The sequence below is a fragment of the Arachis duranensis genome, unplaced genomic scaffold (genome assembly GCF_000817695.3).
Source record: "Arachis duranensis cultivar V14167 unplaced genomic scaffold, aradu.V14167.gnm2.J7QH unplaced_Scaffold_165934, whole genome shotgun sequence".
NCBI lineage: Eukaryota > Viridiplantae > Streptophyta > Magnoliopsida > Fabales > Fabaceae > Arachis > Arachis duranensis.
In genome coordinates, this window is record NW_026264258.1 from 921555 (window position 1) to 949428 (window position 27874).

Sequence of the window (27874 nt, forward strand, 5' to 3'; positions counted from 1 at the left end):
CGACCATTGACGCTTTTCTGCTTGGTCCGGTTGTCTACTTCTTCTTAGGGATGTTCAAAATTGATTGAACAAAACTGATCAACCGAATCGAAAAACCGAAAACTAAATAAACCAAAAATAAAAAAAACTAAAAAAATTGTGTTTGCTGTTTTTATTGCGATTCAGTTTGGTTTTGAATTTTAACACTGAAAATCCTAACCGAACCGGTTCAAAAAAACTCAAACAAGACCAACCCTCCCCCAACCTCCAACAACGTGACCTAACCTAGCCACCAGCCCTCTCACTCTGCGCTCTCTATTCTCGAAACCCACTCCCACTCTCCCAACAGCCAGCACCTCCCACTCCCAACCTACGTGAACCCCGTCCTCCCACCACCTCCCTGCGCCGATGAACCCCTTCCTCTCACCACCTCCCAGCGCCGTCGAACCCTTCCATAGTTCCAGTCTTTCACACAGTGCCGCCGAACCCTTCGTCCCAGCACCTCCTCGCGGACAGCACCAGCCAACACCATCATCGCGGAGCCAGCACCACCCCCCGCCGCCACCCACAGCATCATCTTTGGCCTCGCGGAGACGCGGACACTAGCCTACCCAGTAACCCCCAAGCCCCACCCCCAAACGGAGTACGAAACCTAGCCGCTCTCTCCCTAGGTCTCACAGCCTCGCTCTCTGCACCTCCCAGCTGTGGCGAGGGACCGTTCCGACCACCACCTCCAGAGTTGTCAACGGTAGCTCCCAATGGTACTGAAACTGATACTATGAATGGAATCAAGAAACCCTAAATTGAGTCAATAGCATGCAGCAGGTAATAAAAAATTCCTAGCTTCGAATCAATGTTCCTTTGAATCGCAATCTTCTTTCTATTATTTTCCCTCCTATTTTATGATATTCCATTTTTCGTCGTTGAAGGGAGGAGGATCCGACACGGAAGTGACATGGGAGGACGAGCAGAACATCAATAAGTTGGGAAGATTGAACAATCGCTTTCTGCTAGTCCCGCTCCTTCTGCTCCGCTCTCTTCGCCGGTCTTCTTCTCAGGTAAATAATTAATTTTATTGTTTAATTAATATTCTGATTAGGGAACAGGGATTTTGATTATTAGAATTTGTGAATTTAGGGATGTGGGTGTTGATTTTGGTTATTAAAATTCTGATTAAGGGTGTGGGTGTTGATTTTTTATTATTAGAACTCTGATTAGGTGTGGGTGTTGATGCTTCCAAACCCAAATGGAGCATATTTCTTAGCTTTTGCTACTGTTTTGAACTGAAGCAGATATTGTTACATAATTTAATTTCTGTCATAATTTCTCTTCTTGATTGCTTTGTCTTTAAATGGAGACTCAAGCTGCAAGCTTATTAAAATAAAATTATGCATTTTGCTCAGCTGAAGTCACTCAATTCACGAGCACGAAATAATCTTGTTCTTGACCTTCATTTCAATTCCATTTAAACTTTTTGAGTGTCTCAGTTCAAACTTGTTCATGTTAAACTCCACATATGTAGTTATAATGAAATATAACTCCCAAAATTATGCTTTTTAATATAATGAGGGCATGGTTTAAAGATTGGATTCCTGCACTTTTGTTTTGTCTTTTCATATTTTTGGCACAATACATATGCTGGCTGATTTCTCCCACTCTGTTAATATATGGCCGTAATATGTCATATTATCAGCCACCTCCAAACCCGATCATGCTGATAGACAACCAGCTAAGTTTGGCAAATATAGACACAATCAAAGTGGTTGGAAAAGGAACTGGAGGGGTTGTGCAGTTGGCGCGAGAGAGTTCGAAGTGAGAGGGGTCGGAAATGAGTTTGTTTCAAAGCTTGGAAACACTCTTGAGGCGCAAAAATGATTTGACGGGAAGCCTCAGTAAGATTTGTATGATCATTTATGGAGTGAACTTCCTTAGCTTCAATATTTAATGAATAAAGAATCAATGTGAGACTTAAAATAGAGCCAAGAAAGATGGTAGATATTTCCAACTGAAACTCAAGTGTGTTGAATAGGTTGAGAGAAGAGTTAAAGAAGAAAGACAGAGAGAGGAAGGTTTTAGCAGAAAACAAACCTGGAGAAGGAAAAGTTGTGGCTCAGGTGAAGGAGTTGGAGTCTTTGTTATCTGCCAAGGAAGCTGAGGTCCTAGTTCTGCTGTAACCAAGGACATAGCAAAACAAAATTAAGAAATTCAAGAACACACTAAACTCAACAAAATTAACAATCTTAACACTAACTCAGAAAATTAAAAACCACCTTAACATTAACGCATTTGTATTTTTTCTTCACTTTGTTTAATTGCTTCCTGCAAATTCAATTGGGTAGCCTATTAGCCTGAAAAAGAAACCAGTACCAATGCAATCATGTTACACAAGAACTATGCCAGAAACATAGCTTCTCTCTCAAGATTGATTGAGTCCTGAATACAATGAAGAGAATGACGCCTAAGATATGCTCAAGTCTTCACAAATTCAATTAGGTAGCCTTTGTAAGCAAGGACTGAGATTGGGACTAAAGTGTTAGTTCTAAAACACAAAATTTCAGTTTCTTTAGTACTTCCAGAAAGTCGGACACAGGGAGATTAAAACTTTAATAACATTTATTTTTAAAATAATCTTTATTCAACTTTTTAAATTCCAAATCTAACCCCATTTTTCCTTTTCCAACAAACACTGAGACATAACTCAATCTTGCACATGTTATACTAAATACAATTCAGAGACTTAATTTAGTCTCAGTCTTCCGGCCTCTGTCTCAATCGCTCTTCCAACTGTAGCCTTTACTTACTAAAGAATTAACAACCATGGAATTACCTTTAGACCCTCAGCTGCCTCTCTTTCCATAATATCCAGGTCATGACTTGCTACGTGGACATCCTCCAACATTTGCTTTGCCTCAGCTGAACATCTATTTACGTAATCTTGTGTTTCAGTTTTTATCATGTTTAGTTCAGCTTCCATCTGGTGGATAATGTAACACACAGAGGAAGAACAAAAGTCAGGCAACAATTTTCACAGGGTCGATGATTTCTGCTTCCAATACGCATCTAAATGATTCTGGCAATCTTCAATACTATACAGTATACATTGTTCTTTCATCTTAACCAGAAAAAAAACATTGTTCTTTCATGCTTTGCTGACCTTCCCATAAATTAATGCTTTGCTGACCTAGATGTCTGAGTTTTCAGTGCTCATATTCATTGAGAATAACTATAGTTGTTCATATTGGAATTTCTGGTCATGTTGTAGTTAAGTGATTTTGTGGTGTTGTTAGATGTGACTGTTTTCTTATGTTGCTGCAAGTTTTTTCTCTGCCTTTTGCTGCATCGTGTAAAGTATTAAATGGTCATCTCATAGCATTAAATAAACACAAAAGGGTTACATTCTCCTTTAGCATGATCTTCTCTAATATACTATCAAATAGGCCACAAAAATCTCATCCTATATGGCAAAGAAATTGGATCAAAGCACACATTAGAATAAACTACAAAATTTTAGCCTTTCATTCCACATGCAAAGCCTTCATCAATAGAGTCTTAAAACTCTGCCCTGATACCCTGCAAAACATGCAAACAAAGATATAATAATGTAAAAAACAGAAACCTTAAAACAACTATAGTGAATTTGCATTGCTTCACATAGATTTGAAAAACTAATCAAGTAATGATGGTTGTCTTAAAAAAATTAGTGTTACATACTCATTGATTTGGTTACAGTAGTTTGAAATTTGATTAGTAAAGAGGAAGCTCTCCAACCGGGATGGTTCAGGGAGTGGTTTGAAGATGGGTTTGAAGGATCCTCCTCAGGCAAAGTGTCCTCTCCAGCAGCTTTACGTGCCATGTTCTGGGTTTTTGATCTTTAGTGTTGATGATAATTTAGTAATGTGTGCTGCTGTGCAGTATTTTCTCACCGATTGACTTAGTTGTGGTGAAGATGATTTTATTGAACGTTGATCTTGCTGATACTGCTTTGCATGTAGTAGTAAATACAGTTGATAGTAGCTACGGTTCACAATAACCGTCATTTTAACCTTTGGTACATTCATAAATCTAATCAATGTTTTTAGATACAAATTCAATCCATATATATTGATGTATGAATGTACAAAGTCAAAATGACAATTAATTTGAGCTAGAGGGAGTATGGTTTGGGGCTATGCTGTTGTGTTGTAAGATTTTTGGAAAAATAAAACAACTGGAATGTGAGATCTTGTAAAAGTTGCATGCCTGTGGATTTTGAGGCAGAAACTGCAAATCTAGGAAAGTTTAAAACTTGTTTGCTTGTTGGGATGCTAATTTTACTATTGATCGACATTCGACAGGGAAACCTAAGAACCCAATATGTTGGGTAACATTACTCCAATGTTTAGATAGTGTGATGATCAAGTTTATTGGTCTTCCTTGTTTGATTAGTGATTACATTTCTACAGTATCATAGTCTTCATTCTTGGAACGTGTTCAAGTTCATTATACTTCCTATTGAACTTGGTAGAAGTTTTACTTATTGATGGCATCTTGAGTCCCGCATTCATAAATCTGAAAGTTTTTTATGTGCTTTCTGTATTCTGTGATTGTAGTTTACATATTTTTGTTTCCTCAAGAACCTTCCTACTTTATAATTCTCATATGCATTATCATTATTAACCATTGAACAGGAAGACAAGATAGGTCTTCCGGGACTGGCTGTCATGTGCCAGAATCTTGCTCTCAATATTGCCCAAAATAAAAGTAATTTTTTTATTATTTAATAACATTTTTTAAAAAATATTGCTACAAAAATACTATCAAAATGTAAAAAAAAATATTTTAATTTAACAACATTTATATAACTATCATAACCACCATAAACATAAACATATTAGAAATTGCCATTTTAAAAACCTATATCTAAGAGACTTCACATATTCCTATGTCACATCGACACACAATGATGGCCATAATTTGAAACCATGCATAATGCTACATGTACTATAGTCATGTATATACTTGTAAGCCTTAATTAGGCACCATTTTCAACATGGATGCTAACGTTTGAATCATGCAATGTTGAAACCTCTCCTTCATGAGCCACTCTGTTATCTTTGCGCCTTCTCTTTTTCCCATTTTTATCTTCCATCTCTTCTTCCTCTTCTCTTCCATTGACAAATGAAAAGAAAGATTTGATACGAGAAGAACGCGAAGAAGAAGATGATGAGCCTCCAAGGTTGTCATTACTAGTAGTGTTGTTTGAATAATGCCTCTTAAAACGGTAGGTCATTCTAATAACATGGCAAAGGAGAGCAATGAAGCATGCAATGCCAATAAGAAGGAAGAGGCCCCAAAAGCTCTTAGTCTCAAGCCTATCTATCCCTTGCTTTGCACCTTCTGAGCTACAAGCACTTCTTGTTAGCCATTTGTCATGAATCCTTTGAAGATCACCATTCTCTGAGAGTTTTAGAATAGCTGTTGACATGTCAATTGCTAAGGGAGAGTCTCTTGGAAAGGCCTGTAAATATTTAAAGAATGTGCCTCTTTTAGAAATATCTAAAATATCGAAAATATTTAGTAAAAAAAAAAGTAGCCAAAAACAGATAGAACAAAATTGTTATAATTAATATTTTTAAATTATTGTAATAATTAACAAATGCTAAATAAAATAAGTTTTGCCTGCAATTTTTATCTCTCTAATATTATCGTTAAAATATTTAGATTATTATGTCAATACCTATTTGTTATATTTGATTTTTTAATATATGATATTTACTTTAGCTATTAGTTTCACTCTACTATTCATTTAGGGATCTTTTAGATAGTTCAATTTCAACAGAAATAAAAATAGAAATGGTAGAGTAGTATATATAATAAGAAAAGAAGATCTAAATTAATTTTTTTCATTTAATAATATATAATCAGTTTTTTTCAAAAAAAAAACTTACTTTATTTGTTGATTCAAAAAATTAGTTACATTCCCTTATAAATTAAAACCAGCACTACAATTAAATTATTGATATTATGTTTATGTTTGTGCAAGTGAGCATCAAATTAAAATACAAACATATGAGGAAAAATATAATATATATACACCACCCCCACCAACTGCAAATAGTGGCGGTTTTGGAGGGTTTTTGCGATGATTTCAAACCGTCGCTAAACGGGATGGTAGTGCTTGGTGAGATGTCATCCTTTAAAATTGAATTTTTTTAAATATATATATATTTAAAATTAAAAAAGAAGCATATTTCAAAATACTTACAAAGCCCCAACCCATCTTGGTAAACTCTTGACCAACAATCCCAAATTCACACCTACTTGCTAGGAACAACTCCATGTATGCACGTTCATCTATGATTGCAGCAACACCACCATTAGCAGCTCCATCCTTCAACGCCTTCTCATATTCTGAAGGGTCATTGAGAGGAACAAGCCTTGACCTATGTATGTTGAGTTCATCTGTTAGATAATTCTCAGCAAATGATCCTCTCAAGTAACCAATTCTTTCATTGCTTGTTGCTAAGCTTTCAATCCCCTTAATTGGGGAAGAGAGTTGTTCCACTGTGAGGATTGATGTTAGGCTTGCAATGTAGCTTGAATTCAGTATTAAAACCACAAACAGCCATATGATTAAGACTAATCGGCCAAGAGTGCTAACAGTTTTCTCTCCTACAAAGATAATTAGGCCGGATAAGACACATGAATAGTTGTATCGTAAGAGTTTTAATTTTTTCGATCCGTATAAAATTTGCATAGATTTTTTTATTTTTTATTTATTTTATGCTAAAAATATATTTTATAAAATAATAAATTAAATTCTAAATTTTTTTATTATAAAAATTCTAATACTATATTATAAAACTAATCATTTCAAAATCTTAGGTACAAAAATAATTATATATTCAAATAGTTCTCTACAATTTCACTCATAGATGAAATTAAAGGTGTACTCTAAAATCATTTATGATACTAAACCTATATAAGGTATGTAACCAATTAAATGAGTTATACTATTTGAACTAATACAAGATATAGAAAAACAACAATACCACTGGATAAATAAAATTTTAACCACTTACTATGTGCAAAGAACAAGGTTGAGAAGCTAAACCTGCATAGAGAAATAAATCTAAAAGTTAAAAACTTGTTGAAATTTACACTATTATTATTATTCAACATTTAAGAAAATAAATAAATTTTATTTGTTCTGGCACAAATTAATAATTAAATTACCATATAATGGTGACAAATTGTCTCCTAGGAGTGCCTCTAAAATCATCATTCAAGCGACGTTCTAAAATCCAAACAACAGCCCCAACAGCTAAGAAAAACATTCCTGTGACAAGCCACATCATTGGAGTAAATGGTCTTAGAAAGGCCCAAGCATTAGATTTCATCTTCCTTATTGGTGCCACAACAACTAAACCGGATTCAATGTATGGTTGTGTGAAATCCACAATCTTAGTTCTGTTTGTGGTAATGGTAATGTCGCCCACCACAGCATCAAACTCCTACACATATCATAATAACAAGGGTTTCAATAATCATATAATATATTAAAATGGATACCATATAACATATAATAATAGATACTCACACCAAGTGTGACCCTCTGAAGAAGTAATGAATTCAATGGATTGGCTTTACCATCACCAAATGGAATAAACTTATTTGGGACTGGATAAGGCAACAATTCCAAGGCAGCTGTGAACACATCAATGCAATAACCACTAAACTTGTCAGTGCCTTCAGTTCTTGACACAAATTCATGGTAGCTAACCCTAAGTGGCACCCCAATTCTCAATTGTTTTCCATTGTTGGCAAAAACCCAACCTCTAGGTGTTTGTGTTGTTTGGCCAGGCCATATCACACCATAAAGCCCTTCACTTGAATTTCCATGATTTGGAACTTGTTCACCAGTGTGAAGGCCAGAAGAATTAGACCAAAATCCAATCCTCCTAACCCCAGTTCCAATCACATTAATGATCTCATATGATGGATTCATTAGGTTTCCATCTTGAGAAAACTCTATTCGGCCGGTTAAACCGGTTCGATTAACTTCTAGAATCTTCTGAAGCAACATGCTACCATTAAGAAACATTCCCATAGCATCAAGATGAAGGGTATCACCATCACCCCTTAAAGTGTTTAAACTTGAATCATTTGAAAATTTCAAAGTTCCACCACTTCTAAAGAATGCATCAAGTGCATAAGCTAAGGTCCAAACAGTGTCATAAGCATATAAACCAAAGATGTTCAATCCAAAAGGACCCTCATCATTATTTTGATGAGCTAGTTTGGGCCACCTAGACTCAAAATTGCTCTTGATTCTTGAATCTGGTGTGTGCATTCTCAAGGTGATAACACCTTGCATATCATTCATGATTGAAGTTGTAGCCAATGATGGATCAGAATCAAGAGCAGTTGTGAGCCAATCAGTAACTATCCACACATAACCACTTATCATCATGCCTAATGATTGTGCAATATGAAGAACTTCAAGGCCAAAAGAAGGGTAAATGTGAAGAACTATAACCCTAGACTCCATTAAAGCAATTTTAACTAATGCACTATTCATTTCTTCCTTGTTGACATTGGTATCATCAGGCTTAAGGGCTGCTTTGTGTGATATCTTGCAACGTTTTTCGGCAAGCTTATCACCTAATGCAGCAACCCCATTTCTTCCATGATCATCATCAATGAAGATTGCAATCACATCTCTCCATTGGAATTGATCAATAACATCTGCTACTGCAGACATTTGATAAAGATCACTCTGTGTTGTTCTAACAAAATATGGAAATTGAAGAGAAGTGAGTGTAGGATCTGTTGCTGCAAATGATAAGAGAGGAACTTGCATCTCATTTGCAATGTGTGAGATTACATGTGCCATTACTGAGTATTGTGGACCAATTATGGCCACAGTGTCCTTCTCCATCAATAGCAATGCTATCAAAAAAACATAAAACTTTCATCAACATGGTCTAATATTAATGAGCAAGGAATAGTAAAAGAGTTAAATTTTATTGTTTTTATTTTAGTTTTTATAAAGAAAATGTATAAGAACCAACTTTTATGTTAGTCAACATTAACTAACTTTTTTCTTTTAGTGTTAAAATTACTCTTTTTCTAATTTTTAAAGGCATTTTAAGGATCAATAGAGGGTTAAAAGTGCAAGATAAATTTAGAGTTTGTGATTTAGAATTTAAAGTTCACGATAATGAGAGGTAAAATTATAAGGGTATATGTTAAGAATAACAGTGTTAGTAAAAAAAATGTGACAATAAAAATTATGAATAAAAAGTAATAATTTTTTTTTTAAAAAAGTGATTGAGATGTTTGTTAAAATTTATGTGTTGGGGAAAAAAAATCACCATAACCAAAACAAAAATCAGTTAAATGACAATTTTACAAGAATTTAAAACTTATCTAATTTTGACCAAAAAAAATGTAATAATACTACAGTGAAAAGTAAAATTCCAGTAAAAAAGTATAAAGATTATTTTTTTTAGTAAAAAAAATCTATTAAAAAAATATTATCACATGCAATGTACATAATTTTTTCTAAACTTAATAAATATTCACTCTTCATCCTGATTCTACTCTTTACTAAAGAAATTTGTAAACAAAGAAATATGTTGAGAAATATGTATGAGATTGATAATGCACTTACAGTCAATGATTCCTAGAAATCCAGTTGATAATTTTGTGTCTTGCATAGAGATGTTAAGCTTGGTTCCACTGAGAATGGTTGAATCTGAATTTACATCATTCACTGCTGCTTCTATAGCAATTTTCGCCACCTTTCCAATGGTTGAGTTGAGAGCTAAAATTGCTCCTATGTTAACATTAGGAGGTGGTTTTGCACAAACATTATTGCTGAATAATATTCCACTACTTGAAACAAATATCACAAACACAATAAGAACCCAATCTTTGCTCATCTTCTATATATATTTGTTCTGCATATATGTATAACAAAAAAAAAAAGTCACTCTAACATGCATGTCATTGTGAGTTAAAAACAAAAAAAAAAAACAAAAATTTTAAACACTATTAGAAATTTAAATTAAAGTATATATTTCGGTAAATTGATTTTGTAAAGGCGAAAAAATTTAATTACTATAAAAGACAGGTGTATAAATAAGCACTAACGTACCGATAGTTAACGTACTTCTTTTTTATTTTTTCTTTTTTTTTTTAAAGGAAGAAGCTGAAAGCTTTGAGAGAAATTTACAAAGTATCAAAAATTAAAGGTGTTTCCCTTGCACTTTCACAGAAATAATTTATTGTCTTTGGCATGCTTATGCTCCATAGAATGGAGTCCTTTTATATAGCAAGTAGATCATGATGCATGTGTTTAGTGCTTTCAAAACTTTTAGCTATATCCAAACTAATTATATACATAAATAGGCACTTCTATGTTAAAGTATTAAATGTAGAAAGCATATTGAAAAACTTAAAATTTTAGGTTTCTTTTGTTTTTTTTTTCATTTTTTATTTTTATTGTTAGTATTATTTTTTGTTTTTGAAATTTTATTAAGGAAAAAAACAGTAGAAATAATAAAATTATATTTTCTGTTTTAATATTACCTCTAATTAATCTTCTTTTTTTTCAAAAATTTAAGGACAAAAACAAATAAAAAATACAAATACAAATTAAACACACCTTTAAATTTTTAAAATATTTATTGTATAAAAAATATTATAAAATAAAAAAATTAATATAGGTTACTTTAATTAGGTACTCAAAATCCTTATAAATAGTACAAGCACATATTTACTCAAAAAAATCATAAAAAATTAATTTTTAGTTAGTCAATATTAACTAACTTTAATATTTAAATTTCTAATTTTAGATTTTAAATTAAAAATTTACGATTTAGAATAAAAACTTAAGTGAAACAAAATAATTAAAAAAATTAATTATCTAACATTACTCTTTGTTCAAATATCATATCCACCCGTGTAGCAATTGTCATCATCATCCTCAAGAAGAAATTAAATAACGTTTTCACATTTCACACTTCCATTTATTAGTGGGCACTGTTTGTGACAAACAAAGAATTGACAAACAAAGAATTGAAGCACAAATGCACAATGCAAGCAGCCAAGCACTAATAATATTTGGTGATATTATTGAAGATGACACAGGAAAAGTGCACCAATAATATTGCCGCAAACAGAGAAACAGAATCTCAATTTCAATCTTGCCAGAGATTATATGAAAGAGATAATATAATGGGCTGATCTACCAATTTAAATAGATCATGTTTAGTTTGTGTAATTTTAACTTTTTTTTATATATTTAATTTATTTTTAATTTTGGTTGCACCCATGTTGGAAATAAAATTTAAAAATATTCCATTTAATATTGGGTTTTCTTAATTGTAAAATCTTATTTATGTATTTAAATTATGAGATTGAAAATTAAATTAAATCAAATCATAAGGTTCTTTAATTTAGAAAATATTACATAACATGTTAGTTCACAAACTTTATTTTCTAAATACTTGCACCTTTAATTTGTTAAGAAAACTGTGTCAAAATAGGTCATAAATAAAGATTATACTCATATGTCCGCATTTCATACCTCCACTCACAAACAAATAATTTGCTAATATATCGAACCTTTATTTAAGGAATTATTTATTATTAAGTCTTAAATTCAAGTAGGAAATAAATTAAGACTACTAATTTTTTCTTAACTAATTATCATTGCAAAAATACTATTTATATACTAAAATTAGCTATCAATATATTTGTATATAAATATATGTGTGATTTAATTTAATTTATTTAATTTAACGTATATTTACATTCTAATATATATTTTATAGTGATAGTTGATTTTAATAGCTGAATTTAACATAGTCTTTATTATTGTCACTTGCAATAGATAACCTAAACTAATCAAAATGATTGATTATTATATTTTCATTTAGTAGTTTACTACTTTATCTTGGCACCTTGAAGTTGACTTCTGGTCAACAAGTTGAAAAAGTAAACGAGGCAAAAACTTGAGAGCCCTCGTGTTTTCACAAATACATCAGTAGGTCATTATTTGAATTCGCAATTGGTACGGTAGTGCCACACTATTGTTCAAATTTAATAAAATTTTCATACATGATTTAATTTTATTTAATTTAAATTAATAAGAAATCAAAGTGCAATATAATTTATTTAAATAAAAGATTAGAAACTTCAGTGCTTATGGCACGTTTGCACGTAAAAAGCAATACATAATAAAGCAAAACAAATAAATAATAAAAATATTATTTGTACATTAAATTCAACCACTAAAATTAATCATCAATATATTTATGTATAATTATATATGTGGTTTAATTTATTTTCAATGTTTATTTATATTATAACATATATTTTATATTACTGATTAATTTTAATGTACACGTAGTATAGTTAAATAAATAAATAAATAAAGTGATAACTACATAAGAGAGTAAAGCGAGATATTTGGTAATACTCTATAATTTATTTATTTAAGATTAAATTAAATTTTTGTGATATAGCTTTAACATAAAGGGAAATCATGACATAATTCAAAGCATTTTCATCACCACCACAACACAAGGCTATCCGGTCAACTAGCTAGTAAACCTAATAAAACCTGTGATATATATACAAAAAGAACATAAAATTAAACATTTTAGTTCCCTAATCTCTCTTATTAACCACAAACAATAATAACCACAAAACCTAATATATATACTATCACTTCTCCTTTCATTAAGATCTTCCCTTTAATGCTTCATGGTTTTAAATTTGACATATGGATCAAAGTCACCTATCTATAATTCTATAATTACTTCTTAGCAAAACAAAGTCTCTTTTTGAATGCAAAAAAGAACTAACCCTTTTGTTTTGTGATCTTCCTATCTCCCATGTTCTTGAATATCAAGTGCAAAATCATCACAATATTAAGATAGTTGTTTTATGAGACATGTGATCATCAAGGGTGACTAAAATTCAGGTTGCCTATGGACAAGGTTGTTGTTAAAAATAATATATATTAATTTTTTTTCTTGAATAGGCACAAAAATTTGATTATATTGGATGATTTGTGCTATAGGAAATTAAAGGATAATGGCTCTAGGAACTAATTTCAAGCCTCAAATAGCTACATTATTGGATCAAAATGGTGAAAGAATTATTGGGGATTTAAATCACAATATTAGAAAACCTCCAAAAGATCATTCAATTATTCGCCATTGCAGCAGTAACGTATGGTTGGCTAAATCGGTTAGTACAATCAAATTCTCTTTCTTCATCCCTCGGAGTTTTGTATAATAATGCCAAATTCAATATTATAATTTTAAGAAGTTTATGACTTTTTGTGCATGCTATTTTTCGTGCATATCTTTGTTTCAATCGATTAATTTCTTATGATAAAATTTGTAAAATCATGAATAGAGATTGTTAGAAACCAAAAAAAGTGTTTAGAAAAAAGGATAGATATGTTTACTATGTGTCAATAACTCAAAATAAATTAAACATACACTAAAATTAACTATTAAAATAAGTTATAATATATTAGTGTATAAATATATATATATTATTTAATTTATTTTTAATATATATTTTATATTAATGATTAATTTTAGTATATAAATAATATTTTTAAACTTTATATAATACAAAATATTATAGGTGCTAAATAAATAAAAAATATAAAATAATTATTTAATTTAAATTCAAATATGAATATAAGTTTTTAAGTATATCATTCTAACTAATATTTAAATACTACTCTCTAACCGAGATATTCGTGCCTTCATTCTGGTGAAATAGAAATTAAATTAGAAATTGGATGTTAATTATTATTGTTCAAGTAAGTTGTGTACTTGTGATAATGTTTTCTTATTAATACAAATATTTATATATTTTATTTTCTATATCACACTTTATTAGGAATTAGACATTGGGATTGAAGACTTGAAAGCAAATCCAGAAGAGAAATCAAAGTTTTCACCAACATTGCGATTTGGAAGTTGTTCTGAGAAAGGACCAAAGCAGTTCATGGAAGATGAGTTTATTTGTGTTGATATCATTCACGAATATTCCAGTGCTGCCACCATGCCTTCTCCAGCAGGATTTTATGGGGTACAAAAAACCTTCTTGGCTTTAAATTAAGGGCGTGTTTGTTTCAAATTTTCAAAAAGGTAACAATACAACTAAAATTTTTATATAATTATAAAAATTAAAAAATTAATTAATTTTTTTTATAGAATTTACTAAAGATGTTTACAGATTTTCGGGTATAAAAAAAATGAGAACCAAACCCATAAAAATTTATTCGATTCAGTTTGAATTGGATAATATGTTATATTGTAAAGGGATCTAATTAAAAATTAAATGAAGTCGGATTGTGTCGATTCGGATAATCGATGTATCCAATTAAAAATTAAATTTAAATAAAAAAATTGAAAAAAATTCTATAAATATGTAATGGTAAAAAGATAAATAAAAAGAGAAATATGTGAATGAGAAAATATACATAATATATCATTAAATTCATTCTTAAATAAATATCATAAAAAAAATTGATGAACAAATTAGTATTAAGGTTCGTTGATAGTATATGTTTTATTTTTTTAATATAAATATAAAATTAATCAGGTCATCGAGTTACACAACCATAAATTTAAAAACTAAACTAATTAAAAATTAGTTTTATTGGGTCTTACCCAGTTAGATCCGATTATTCAACGAGTGCCAAAACTAATTAAATTGGGTCAAATTGGCTTTAATCGGATTACCCATACAGCCATACTTATGAATGAATATCCCTAAATTTTATCATACAAATTGGAACTCAATTTTTTTTATTAAAAAATCTAGATATTTTAAAAAATGATCTAAATTAAATATGTGAATTTTCTTTTTCAATTTACAAACTCTTTTCTAGCCATATAAGCTGCCCGATTGACAATTTTAGTACTATCCACAAGAGACTGAGATTAAGAGATAGAGATTGAAATAAGTTTTAATATTATGTTTGGATTAAAATAAAAATAAAGCTCTAATTTAATTTGCACAAATAATAAAGTTAGAATTAATTAATTAAAATAGGAATATTTTAGGTATAAAATGTTATTAAAATTCAATATCGTTTTTTAAAATTTCAATCCCCCATGTCCCCACTTTTTGAAAGTATTCAAATACTAAAATTATTAGGGCTGCACATGGATCGGATAATATCTGCATATCCGCGGTAATTATCCGCATCCGATCCGAATTTTGCGGATATTATCCGATCCGTAGAGCTATCGGATCGGATCGGATCGGATTGCGGATTTGGCAGTGATATCTGCGGATTCGATCCACAAATCTGCATATCTGAACATCACATATAAATAGGATAGTTTAAGAAAATAAACCCTAATGTGATATGAATTTTAGTGTGTTATTTTATGAATTTTATGATATCTTGTTTTTTATTTTTTATGTTGTGCTCCGACTTAGAATAATTAAACTTAAATCTTGTGTTTTTTTTTTATTATTCAAGAGAACTTTTATTGATAATATTTTAGAATTAAATATGAAAAATAATTTTTTTTTGTAAAAACAGCTAAATAGAATTTAAATTTTTTTTTAATTATGTGGATATACCCGATATCCGATCCGATCCGATCCGATCCGCATACTTGCGGATCGGATCGAATTGGATTCGGCCTGAAAATTTAGGCTATATTCGATCCGATCCGATCCGTGTACAGTTCTAAAAATTATCGGGATAAAGTGAAATTTTAATACCAATCTTTATACCAACAAACATGATATTAAGTCTCAATCTCCTAGACTTCTAATCTCTGTCCCAATACCTCAAAACAAACCTACCTTAATTCCTAGATACATAGTGAGTTATTGCATTATTATTAATAATTATAGGTATTTGATGGGCATGGAGGAATTGATGCGGCATCATTTACCAAAATAAACATTCTTAAGCTAATAGTTGAAGATTCACATTTTCCATCCAACATTAAGAAAGCTATTAAGAGTGCATTTGTGAAAGTGGATCATGCATTTGCAGATGCTACTTCACTTGATAGTTCTTCAGGCACCACAGCAATTGTTGCCCTTATTTTGGAAAGGTTAGTACCATATATAATGTGATTAATTTTTTGTTGCGATGAAATCACTTTTCACTTATTTTAAAAATTTAAACCGATAAAAAGAAGTACATAAATTATTATATATTTATCATGCAACTTCATACGAAAATATCTTTTTTGAAAACTTGGGTGAGCTTTGCATAAAATTATTTTTTTATAACAAAAATCGAATTATAAATTTTGAAGTTATATAAACTTTGATATTATATCATACAATTATAATTTCAAAAATGTAAATCAATAAAAAAAATTTATTGATAAAAAAATAGATAAATAATTATATACCTATTATATTTTTTTAGTCAAGAGTTTTTTTTATGCGAATCTATATATTTTTATTTGTTTTATGTTAAAATTAAAAAAAAAATCAATAAGGATTGGCCTTTAAATTCTTAGATCATAGAAGCTGTCATACCAAAAATTAAAGCCAAATAAAAAATGCATTAACAATTATATATCTATTAATCAATCATGTTATGTTGCACTCATCACTTATTGCTACTTCTAATAAAATGTATCATCTAACTACTATCTAGAATATCTAGTTAATTAGTGTGAATTTCACTCTCTCTATATTCCATATTTCTAGGGACTTGATAGTTGCCAATGTGGGGGATTCTCGTGCCGTAATGGGAAAAAGAGGTAAAGCCATAGAACTTTCCAAAGATCATAAGCCAAACAGCACTTCTGAAAGATTAAGAATTGAGAAACTAGGTGGTGTGATCTATGATGGATACCTCAATGGACAACTATCAGTGGCACGTGCTCTTGGGGATTGGCACATCAAAGGTTACAAAGGTAATTAATATAAGGTTTAGTTACTTTGTGGTTCCTATCATTTTATCGAATTTTTAATTAGGTCTTTATATTTTTTTCTTTGTAATTAGGTTTTTATATCATATCAGATTTTGTAACTAAGTTCCAACTATGACAAAAACGTTAGAATTAACAGAATAATCAAGTGTTAGGCATATTCGTTTTGTTTAATTAAATATTCCGTTAATTCCAACGTTTTTACCACGACAAATACTTAATTACAAAATCTGATATGATATAAGGATTTAATTAAAAATTTAGTAAAATTATAAGAACTGACAAAATAATTAAACCTTAATATAAAGTAGTAATATGTATATAACATGCTTAATTCAATTAATAGAATTACTTAGAGTGAAATAGTGTATGGTAGTTAATACAACTGAAAATTGCAATGAATTATATTAAAGGAAGTTGAAAAATTCTCTTTGAACTTATTTTCTTTATATCTTCTCTATGATTTATTAATTTTAAGAGAACTTTTTTGTGTAGTTACAACAATGTTAGTCACAAATAATTAGAGGAGCTCAATTTTTTAGAAAAGTTAGAATTGTGTCTATTTTTTTTATTTAGAAAATTAAGAATAGGAAGAATTGAATTTTATTTTTTTTTCATAAAAACTCTAATATTGTATATGCCATAAATTTATTTTTTTTTCCGAAAATTTAAGCCGTTAAATGAAGATATTACAATAATATTGTGATAGCAACTGTAATTGTGAACGTAATGTAAAACCCTAAAACCCTTTTTACCCTAATTACTCATAAAAATATTATTAAGAAAACGTTCGTTATTCCATATCATCATTTTCATTCATATTGCATACATTTACAATAAAAAATATTTGATAACTAAAACAAATTAACAAAAAAAATTAGAATTTGTTTTATTTAGAATAAATTCGGACTGTTTTTTTGTTTCTTAGCATGCGTTACCGTTTACAATTATACATACAAAGAGAAGCTCTATTATATATTATGTCAAATTATAATTAATTTTCAAATTTTCTTACATATATATATATGATTACAGGTAATTCAATGTGCCCATTAAGCTCAGAGCCAGAATTAGAAGAGGTTGTATTAACAGAAGAAGATGAGTTCTTAATAATGGGGTGTGATGGATTATGGGATGTGATGAGTAGCCAATATGCTGTAACAATGGTGAGAAAGGAGCTGATGAAACACAATGATCCAATGGAATGTGCAAGAGCTCTTGTTTCTGAAGCACTTCAACGCAATGCATGTGACAATCTCACTGTTTTGGTCATTTGTTTCTCCATGGATCCACCTCCTAAGATTGAAATCATCTCTAGGTTACATAAGAGGAGGAGTATTTCTGCTGAAGCCATTGATGTTCTCAAGGGTTTGATCAATGCCACAACTTAAATATACATTAATTAATTAACTAGTTAGTGCTTCAATTTTGCAAGAGAATGCTGTTTGTATATATAAAGGGATTATTAATTATATTATATTCATATGAAGATGATCAAAATAATCTTTATGGAAAGATAATATATACTTATGATATGTACATATATTATGTCAATTTAACAGTTTAGTTAAATATAATAAATAATTTAACCATATATTTTAACTAATATCTTTGTATAAAAATTATTTTAAACATCTTTATCTGAGCCGTTAGCTATCTGTAGTTATAATTTAATGGTTACATACAGAATAAATAATTGATTTAGTAGTAAACCTTTTATATAACATTATAATTGATTTAGTTCTTGTTGCTTTGTCCTTTAGTCTTTGTACTTCTTTAGCTTAATTATATTCTCTCCGTGAGAGTTATACATTTTTCAATAATTATAATTATAAAAACAAAAAAAAAGAAAACAAAAAGCATAATTAGTTATCAATTAGTTTTAAATTAAGAGATTTGACAATGTTGAACCATTTCAATAAAACATTTTTTGACAGTTTTTCTGCTATTTATTAGTAATCATTTTAATTGTCGTTAATTTTTTTTCACAACAACAACTATAAAATTATTGTTTATTTGTGCATCATCATTATTATAATAGCGACGGCTTTGGACAACTGTAGATAAAAAATATTCCTAAATAATTTGTAACGATTTTAAACTAATCAAACATTTGCTAATTTGCAACACTTATTCGAGTGGCTTTTTGTATTATATTTAGTTTCAGTTGAAAACAATCCTAAATGAATAGTTTTTATTATAGTTTTATTATTTTAATATTTAGCGACATTTTTAAACTACCAAAATTTTAGAAGGTATAAATTTAAAAGTTTTAAATGGTAGTTAATATTGATCTCTATTATATTATTAAAAATTTCAATTTCAAATTAAATATTCGCATTCTTTTTACATGAAAAAATTATAATATATATTAAAGATTTTATTTATTGTTCATCAAATTCATAATATATGTATCTAAGAGAGTAAGTATTATTTTACTCTTATACTAAGATTTTTAAGTTCAAATTTTGAGAATAACGATAATATTTTTTATAATATATAAATAATATTTAAAAAATTATATACCAACTCTATTTCACGTTTATAATATAGAATTAATAGTCAAAATTGTTCCTAAAAGATACCTCAATCTTTATTTTCTTTCTCGAAAAAATAAATTAATCAAATTCGTCTCCCAAAGATAACAGACATGATCGCGTTAGTCCTTCCGTCATCTCTTTTGTTAGTCCTTCCGTCATCTCCTTCTATGGTAAAATTTTCTATGAGGCATTCTATCAAACATCTTATATGCATCATACTTAACCTATCAGACTTTATCCTACAGTGAAATCTCACGGCTTCAAGCAGAAAATAATTTTTTGCATATTCTTTAAGTATGGTGTGCTAAAGTATATCGAGCTTGTCGTGGTCGTTGACAATGTCAAAGGCATATGAGGCTTCAGAGATGCTGTCGAACTTGTAGAACAAGTGTTAGTGGTAGAAGTCGTTCTTGAAGATAAGGAGAAGGAATTGGTGGAGCTCGATGAGAGAGTTGCAGATCTCTAGAAGAGCCAAAGAAACTGCCTAGCCACCGACAATTGAAAGAGCAAGCATCAGAATAAATAGCGCGGAATGAGGCACGGTACATATCCGGAAAGGCAGAATAGAATCTTGAGTGATGCAGTGATGAAGTCCAACGAGACAGTGCTGTGGTGGTTATGGAGTTTCAGGAAATTAAAGAACGACATCTATGGCTATTCAGGTAAGAGTAATTGCTATGGAGTTTCAGTGTTCAGAAAGAGAATAAAAAAGAAGAAAACCAACAAAAAAAAAGATGGCTGATGGGTGGGATTTTTTGGACTGGTAGGTCGGGTTTAGGCCTTTGTTGGGCTAGCTCATGAAAAAATGACATCGTTTTATATATTAAAATATACTTTAACGTGCCATGTCATTTTCTGTTAATACTATCAGTAAGTAAAATGATTGTTACTTGTTTAAATGTTAATCTAATTAAATTTAGTTAGTTTAATAGTTAATTTATTAGTTTATTTAAGTAAGTATTATAAAATATTTTAAATTTCGTTTTGTACATATACAATAACTTATTAGTCAATAAATTAATATTTAGCTTGTTAGATTATTAAGAGATACCACAGAAAAAAGATACTGATTTCACTTGTAACTTATTGAAGCATCAGCAATTAGATTTAAGAGAGTAAATTGAAAAAAATAAAGAAAAAAATTTTTTATATTAAAAAACCAACAAGAGTTACTTCTGTTTGTTTTATGTTAATTTGAACAATATTTATAGTAAATGTTAAAATATTATTTCTAAGAAATTTCATTGCACACTTAGAGAATGAAATGCATGTGAACGTTAATATAGTTTAAAATATATATTTTTTCATTAATTCTCTTTAGAAAAATTAACATCAAAATAAATATATAAGTTTAAGAATTCAATATAATTCATTTGTGACAAGGATTTATATGAATGTCAATTAGCAATATAAACACCTATTATTTGACTTTATATTATTATTTTAATTGAAAAAATTGTGATACACGCAGTTTAAAAAACAAATAAATCTAGAAAGACACATCACACTACTTAGGAGACCAAATTTTTAGATACAAAAAATATAAATAATTGTTGAATCGAAAAAAGCAATGTAACTCATCATTTGTTTATCCAAAAAATAATATGCATAATACCATATCATTTTACTAAGTAAATTCAACTAACCTTTTTTTCAAATTTTTGTACCAAAAGAAAATAAAAAAGTTTTAGTTTATTTTATATTAAATAACAAAATTAGATAATAATAATAACAATAATAATATAATAATAATTAGCATACCATCAAATCCAAATCCAATATTCACCTTTCTTCAACCTCAATGCTTTACTACAATAATAGGCATTTGTCTATTGTTTAAGAAAATAAGCTACTAAATTAGCATTTGCCAAAATTTGATTCACATTTCACATAATCCCTTTCTCTTATGAAGAATGCATGCATGTTTAACTACATAATTATACCTCATAATAAGATACAATATCGTATCATTGAATTTGATCCCATCATTATTCAAAGCAATGGGGCTTCAAAAGAAGAATCGTACAAAGTCTTCATCATCATCAGCACCAAATGAAGATACTCCTCTATTGGGTGGCCATTATCAACCACTTTCCTCCAAAACCAAAACCTTTGCAAATATCTTCATAGCCATTGTTGGTGCAGGTGTTCTTGGCCTTCCTTACTGTTTCAAAAAAACGGGTTGGATATTAGGGCTAATTATGCTCTTTACCGTGGGCTTCTTCACACATTATTGCATGATACTCCTCGTCCAAACGCGGCGCAAACTCGAATCATCTTTTTCCCACACTATCTCCAGAGGATCCTCGAAGATCAATTCATTTGGTGACTTAGGCTATGCTATATGGGGACCTTTTGGCAAATCGTTTGTGGATTTCATGATTGTGCTTTCGCAATTCAGTTTTTGTGTTGGTTATCTTATTTTCGTATCGACCACTCTCGCCTACCTCTCAAAATATGATTCAATTCTTGGTTTGACGCCCAAGGTGTTGATCCATTGGGCTTGTTTCCCATTTCAGCTTGCCCTAAATGCAATTCCAACCCTAACCCATTTGGCTCCTTTGAGCATTTTTGCCGATATTGTTGATTTCGCGGCAAAAAGTGTTGTGATGATTGAGGATGTCTTCATATGCTTTGAGAATAGGCCTAATTTGAAGGCCTTTGGTGGATTCCCTATGTTCTTCTATGGTATTGGTGTTGCGGTTTATGCTTTTGAAGGAATAGGGATGGTTTTACCATTGGAATCTGAGGCCAAAGATAAGGAAAAGTTTGGTGATGTTTTGGGTTTGGCAATGATGTTAATTTCTATATTGTATGGTTCATTTGGTGCATTAGGTTACTTTGCTTTTGGTGATGAGACACAAGAGATTATAACTACAAATTTTGGGCAAGGGCTAATTAGTGATTTGGTGCAATTTTGTCTTTGCATCAATTTATTCTTTACTTTTCCATTGATGATGAATCCTGTTTATGAGGTTATTGAGGGTAGGTTTTGTGATTCTAGGTATTGTTTGTGGATGAGGTGGTTGATGGTGTTAGGGGTAAGTTTGGTAGCAATTTTTGTACCTAATTTTACAGATTTTCTATCTCTTGTTGGGAGTAGTGTTTGTGTTATTCTTAGTTTTGTGATGCCTGCTTTGTTTCACTTAGTTGTGTTTAAAGAGGAATTAGGTTTGAAGTGTGTGGTAAGAGATGGGGTAATTATGTTTTTTGGATTTGTTATTGCTGTTTCAGGAACATGGTCTTCTCTATTAGAGATTTTTGAGAATGACGTTTGATTATTTAAAAAAAGGTTATTGTATTATTATTTGTATATATAAAGTGAGTGTTTGCAAAGAAATTTTGCTTATTCCAATAATAGAATATAATAGTTTCTATTTTAATTGTGTATATTAAAGAACTAAATTGAGTCTCACACTTTTAATATTATATTTCAGTTAGTTATTGTTTCTATTTTATGAACATAAATGAGTATTCAAAAGAAATCAACGTGTACACATTAAAAAAGAATAAACTAATATAAATGATAATGATATGATATTGTTTTCATTTAATAAAAAAAGTGTATGAGAAATTATAATATTAATATACTAGAATCATATAAAATGAAATGAAAAATAGGTTTTGGCAACTTTGACTGAATATTTTTGTTTCCGAACATTTTCCTTTCATCTATAGCCGCTATTAGTATTTATAGGTTTTTACCCTATCAAAGGAAAAAACAAAGAAACCAAGTTGATGTAATAATGCTAAAAAAGGCAGAAAAAAAAAAACACTCGCACAAAGATGTGAGAAAAAAAATTAAATAAAGAAAGTGGATCTATATATTTTTTCGGAGGGTTCAACTTATATAGTTATAATTAAGATATATTTAGGTTAGATTGTTAAAAAAGCTATAAATAAATATTTAAATAGATCTCCATAAATTTTGTATCGAATATTTTTATTCTAATTAAATTTTATTATGTTTGAGTGAGGTTTTTGAATTTTATTTTTGTAAAATAAATAGATTTATCGGTTAGTCATCAGAGTCGGTAGCTATTAACCAGTGATAGATCTAAAAAATTTTAATAGTGGGGCAAAATATATATATATATAATAATAATAATAATAATAATAATAATAATAATAATTTTTATAATAAAAATATTATATTACATAAAAATCAGTTATCAAATTATTCATTAACCGTTATGTATTTATATGTAAATATATGTATTATTTAATTTATTTTTAATGTATATTTTTATTTCAATATATATATACAGGTGGTTATTTTCTATATACATATAACATGATTAATTTTTAAAATATCTAATTTATAAATTAAAATACTAAAATAGTAATTTAAATAATAACATATAATTTAGAATTTTATTATTTAGGTTTCGTATTTTAAAAAAATTAAGTAATCTTTTTCTTAACAATACAATTAAAATATCTATCTTTTTATATAGGATAATGCTACATATTCATGTTATTTTGTTAACCAAGTCTACCTAAATTAGTCCAAGATAATAAAAATCAGTTATCACTAACATTATTTTAAGTATTATTGTTTAACTTAGTTAGACTTAGTTCATAAAAAGACTTGGATGTGTAATATTATTTTTACATATATATAAATAAATATTGATTTAAAAATTTATTTATCATACAATTAGAAGACAATTCTTATTGAGATTCATAGTTGAGAAAATTCTTTTAATTAATACAATTTTTATGAAAAAAAAGTTAAAACTAATATAAAAAAAAGATAAAGAATACTCTTTCGAGTCGATTTCTAAGAAAAGATACAAATTTCATTTAAATTGAGAATTAATCATTTTAATGACATCTAATATGAAATTTTTAAATTGATTATAAAATATTAAAAATTAAATAAAAAATTATTGTAGAATCAAATTCAATAATTTAATAAAAATAAATAAATATTATTATCATATACTACTCAAAAAATTTTCAAATTGTAATGAGTTGGTTGCCCCACAATTATATGTATACGTCCGTCACTGCAGTATTAACGAAGAGATTCTATATGGTCATTAAATGACGTATCCATGATTATGTCACGTATCAAGATAAATACATCCACGTTAAAAATTTAACACAGAAGATAATGACATCGTTTCATAACTTCTCAAAACGATGCATTTTAGTGAAAAATAGGTCTCCAACAAATATAATAAGAGGTTGATTTGTGTAGATGTAATTTTTGACAAAATGACATATATACTTATTAGTGATACTGTTGATGCATATAGACACATCTGATTCATATAGACTTAAGATTAAGACTAATTAAGTAGATATAATTTCATCTTTAGTTATTCACCAGGACCAAAACTTTAAAAATATCCACTATTTTTTAATGATATTATAATATATATTATAATATGAATTTTGGTTGTTGGATTTGAATATTGTACGAGTTTAATTGTTGATCTGAGATAGATTTATTGTGGTGATTGTTATGATGATGATGAATGGTATGTTGCATTGAAAAGAATGCAGGTTTGAACTCGAAAAGGGTGGCAAAGTCCGAGTTTTAGAGGAGATGCTGCCGAAAATTTTATAAAAATTAGAGACATTGTTTATATGATTATTTAAAAAGATTTAGATTCAAAGGTTATATGGTTTATTTTTGAATTATTAAGGAAATTAAATGAGTATGTTTTAAGTTTGATTCATTTAGAAAAGGATGAATTATGTTTTGAAATGGAACTATTGATGGACAGAATGGGAGGTGTGATAATGAAGGATAAGGATTGAATATGATTGATGTATGATGACGAATGAGATGCGATTGAGGATGATGTGGATGTTGATGAATTATAATTGAATTATTTATATGGCTTATGAAATTGAATAATCTGAGATACGAGATTCCCTGGATAAAGTGCCGTGGCTTGCCACCACGTGTACCAGGTAGAAAACTCGATACTCTGTTGACCCTACGACGTAAGTGTGACCGGGCACTATATAAATTTCCGGAAATGTTACCCCCATTGAGCAATATTGATTATTTGAGATAAAGTTATGCATAGACTCATAGGGATGCACGTCGGGGGACAGTCTAAGTACAATTTATACTTGTTGGGTTGGCTGGATGACCGACAGATGAGCCTCATCAGCCATAGGACAGGCATGCATCATCTGCATATTACTTGAATTACTTGCTTGTGCATTAGTTGGGTGTGTCTAACTGTATTTGCCATGTTAAATGTGTAATCGTTACCTGCCGTATTTGTAACTTTCTTGTGCTTGCTTATATCTGTTTAACTGTCTGTGAAATACTAAAGGAAGTGGAGGAATGGAGGAACGGCAATATGAGGTTTAGACTTAAGGTTAAGTTAAGTCAATTTTAGATACTCTTAGAAAATCACCTTTTATGACTTCTGTTTAATACATTAAGCTCTATAATTTGAGTGTCGGCATTCTAGGATTGCCTCTAGCATTTCCAGGACCTTATATCTTATGTGTGTGGCACATTTACCATACTCAGAACCTCCGATTCTCATTCCATACTATGTTGTTATTTTTAAGATGCAGGTCAGGAGTCATCTCGTTAAGCGTCTGGACTCTTAAAGCGGAGGGGTTACTGGATAGTGTTGTTGTATAGTTTTGTTGTACAGTGATGTATATATATGTACTTAATTTTCTCTCCGCATAACTTGTCCTTTTTGATCCTCTTAGAGGTTTATGGAGAGGCAGAATTTTGTATATGTACTTTTGGGTTTTAGATATGTATGTATATATGTGTAAATATTCTCCGGCTAGTCTTGACTTTGCAGGCTGAGTTAGGAGCTTGTTATTTTGCATCTTTGGCACTCTATTCCTACTTCTGTTATCTTATGTTTGACAGTTATGATTTTCTTAGCACGCAAGTTAACTCGTTTCTTGAGCGTTGCGCTTTTATCTCGCGATTTTTATTTCCCCTATTCTTCTAGGCTCTTAGCATATTATAATTCTTCTGCTATTATATGTACTCATTTGGTTTTAGAGGTCGTAATACCACACCACCTTCATTTTATGACTTAAGCGTAAAGCTTAGTGTGGTAGGGTGTTACATTATGGTATCAGAGCATTTCGTTCCTATAGAGCCTGAAAGACGGACTGATTATACTTCTGTGCATTCTCTGTATATGTGTTTATGTGCTATTAGGATATCTGACTGATATATATGGCATAAATATTTGTGAGCATGCATTTGGAACTTAAAGCATTAGACCTACGATATTGAGACTAATCAACTTAATATCACTTGTTTGGTGTGTATAGGGACCAGATGTCGACTCCCAGACGCGGTCGCGGGCGAGGTAGAGGTAGGACAGGCATCGTTACTTCTGCCCCTATAGGGACTGACCCAGTAGATTTTATGGCCGCCCTGGGAAATATGGCTGTAGCTATGCAGGCAACAGCTGAGGCACTGGGTAATCAGATAAACCAGGGTAATCATGGGAACAATAATGATGAGGACGGTCTTATGACACTTGCTACATTTCTGAAAGTTTGCCCTCCGACTTTTAGGGGAACCTCAAATTCCACTGATGCAGATAATTGGATTCAGGCTTTGGAAAGGGCCTTATAGGCACAACAGGTTCCTGAGGAGCAATGGGTTGAATTTGGAACTTATCAGTTGCAAGGTAAAGCTCAGTATTTGTGGTAGGAAACACGACGTATCCTGCAGCCTGATGGTGCTGCGATTCCTTGGGAGGTTTTCCAAACAGAATTCTATAAGAAATACTTTCCTAATTCAGCTAGAAATGCCAAGGAACTTGAATTAATGCAGTTAAAACAGGGACATATGACTGTTGCTGAGTATACTAGTAAGTTTGAGGAGTTGTGTCACTTTTCTCGTATCTGTCAAGGGACACCAGAAGATTTTGCCGAATGGAAGTGTATTAAGTATGAGGGAGGTCTTCGGAGTAATATTCTGAGCTTTGTTGCCCCAATGGAGATCATGGTGTTTTCTGAATTGGTGAATAAGAGTAGAGTTGCTGAAGATTGTGTGAGAAAGGCGGCAACAGAGAAAGGGAGTTTGAGGGTGCCTTTTCAGAGGCCTTCAGGAAGGAACTTTGCTCCGAGAAGTAGGAATTTCAACCGTGGAGGCTTTGTTTCGCAGCAGAATCAGGGCCAAGGTAATTATAGAAGGTTGAATACTAATGCTAGTCAAGGAAGAAGGTTTGGGAAGCAGCCACAGTAGGATCTGAATTGTCAGAGGTGCGGAAGGTATCATCCTGGAGTTCCGTGCAGAGTAGGACTTGGAGTATGCTATTCCTGTGGACATCTCCGACATATGGCCACTAATTTCCCAGAGAAGAAGAAGTATGAGAATGGTAGGGTGCAGCAGCCAGGGAGAGTATACACCACTTCTACCATAGGTGCTGAGGGATCTGAGACACTGATTAAAGGTAATTG

The 27874-nt window shown here is 30.3% G+C and overlaps 3 protein-coding genes across 4 annotated transcripts; 2 read left to right on the forward strand and 1 right to left on the reverse strand.

The window, feature by feature from the left end:
• The first annotated feature begins 443 nt into the window (after positions 1 to 443).
• Positions 444 to 18404, forward strand: LOC107477894 (probable protein phosphatase 2C 47). 2 transcript variants are annotated; one of them, XM_052256158.1, is made up of 6 exons: positions 444 to 804; positions 909 to 1037; positions 13894 to 14085; positions 15874 to 16079; positions 16690 to 16898; positions 17949 to 18404. In XM_052256158.1, the coding sequence occupies exons 1-6, from the start codon at positions 796 to 798 to the stop codon at positions 18302 to 18304; spliced, it is 1101 nt and encodes a 366-aa protein (XP_052112118.1). In that variant the 5' UTR covers positions 444 to 795; the 3' UTR covers positions 18305 to 18404. The 2 variants fall into 2 exon arrangements, with proteins under 2 accessions (XP_052112118.1, XP_015953475.1); XM_016097989.3 differs by lacking the exon at positions 444 to 804 and adding an exon at positions 13055 to 13224 and having other exon boundaries at positions 908 to 1037.
• LOC107475874 (glutamate receptor 3.3-like) lies at positions 5980 to 9905 on the reverse strand. Its single transcript, XM_021136742.2, has 5 exons — positions 9635 to 9905; positions 7559 to 8910; positions 7195 to 7472; positions 7041 to 7072; positions 5980 to 6630 (listed from the first exon to the last, which is right to left on the reverse strand). Exons 1-5 carry the CDS (start codon positions 9903 to 9905, stop codon positions 6155 to 6157), a joined length of 2409 nt encoding a protein of 802 aa, XP_020992401.2. The 3' UTR covers positions 5980 to 6154.
• A 3049-nt stretch (positions 18405 to 21453) lies between the features above and the next one.
• On the forward strand, positions 21454 to 22731 carry LOC107477904 (amino acid transporter AVT3B-like). Its single transcript, XM_016098001.3, has one exon. It carries the CDS (start codon positions 21454 to 21456, stop codon positions 22729 to 22731), a length of 1278 nt encoding a protein of 425 aa, XP_015953487.1.
• Positions 22732 to 27874: the final 5143 nt, after the last annotated feature.

Bases quoted from the DNA above. Each gene is read 5' to 3' on its own strand.
- LOC107475874 (XM_021136742.2), bottom strand. From the start codon at position 9,905: ATGAGCAAAGATTGGGTTCTTATTGTGTTTGTGATATTTGTTTCAAGT. The intron at 7,473-7,558 runs GTGAGTATCTAT...TGATATGTGTAG, and splicing joins TTCAGAGGGTCACACTTGGT to GAGTTTGATGCTGTGGTGGG. The intron at 6,631-7,040 runs GTAAGTGGTTAA...TTATCTTTGTAG, and splicing joins AACCTTGTTCTTTGCACATA to GAGAGAAAACTGTTAGCACT.
- LOC107477894 (XM_016097989.3), top strand. From the start codon at position 13,069: ATGGCTCTAGGAACTAATTTCAAGCCTCAAATAGCTACATTATTGGAT. The intron at 13,225-13,893 runs GTTAGTACAATC...ACACTTTATTAG, and splicing joins ACGTATGGTTGGCTAAATCG to GAATTAGACATTGGGATTGA. The intron at 14,086-15,873 runs GTACAAAAAACC...TAATAATTATAG, and splicing joins CTCCAGCAGGATTTTATGGG to GTATTTGATGGGCATGGAGG.
- LOC107477904 (XM_016098001.3), top strand. From the start codon at position 21,454: ATGGGGCTTCAAAAGAAGAATCGTACAAAGTCTTCATCATCATCAGCA.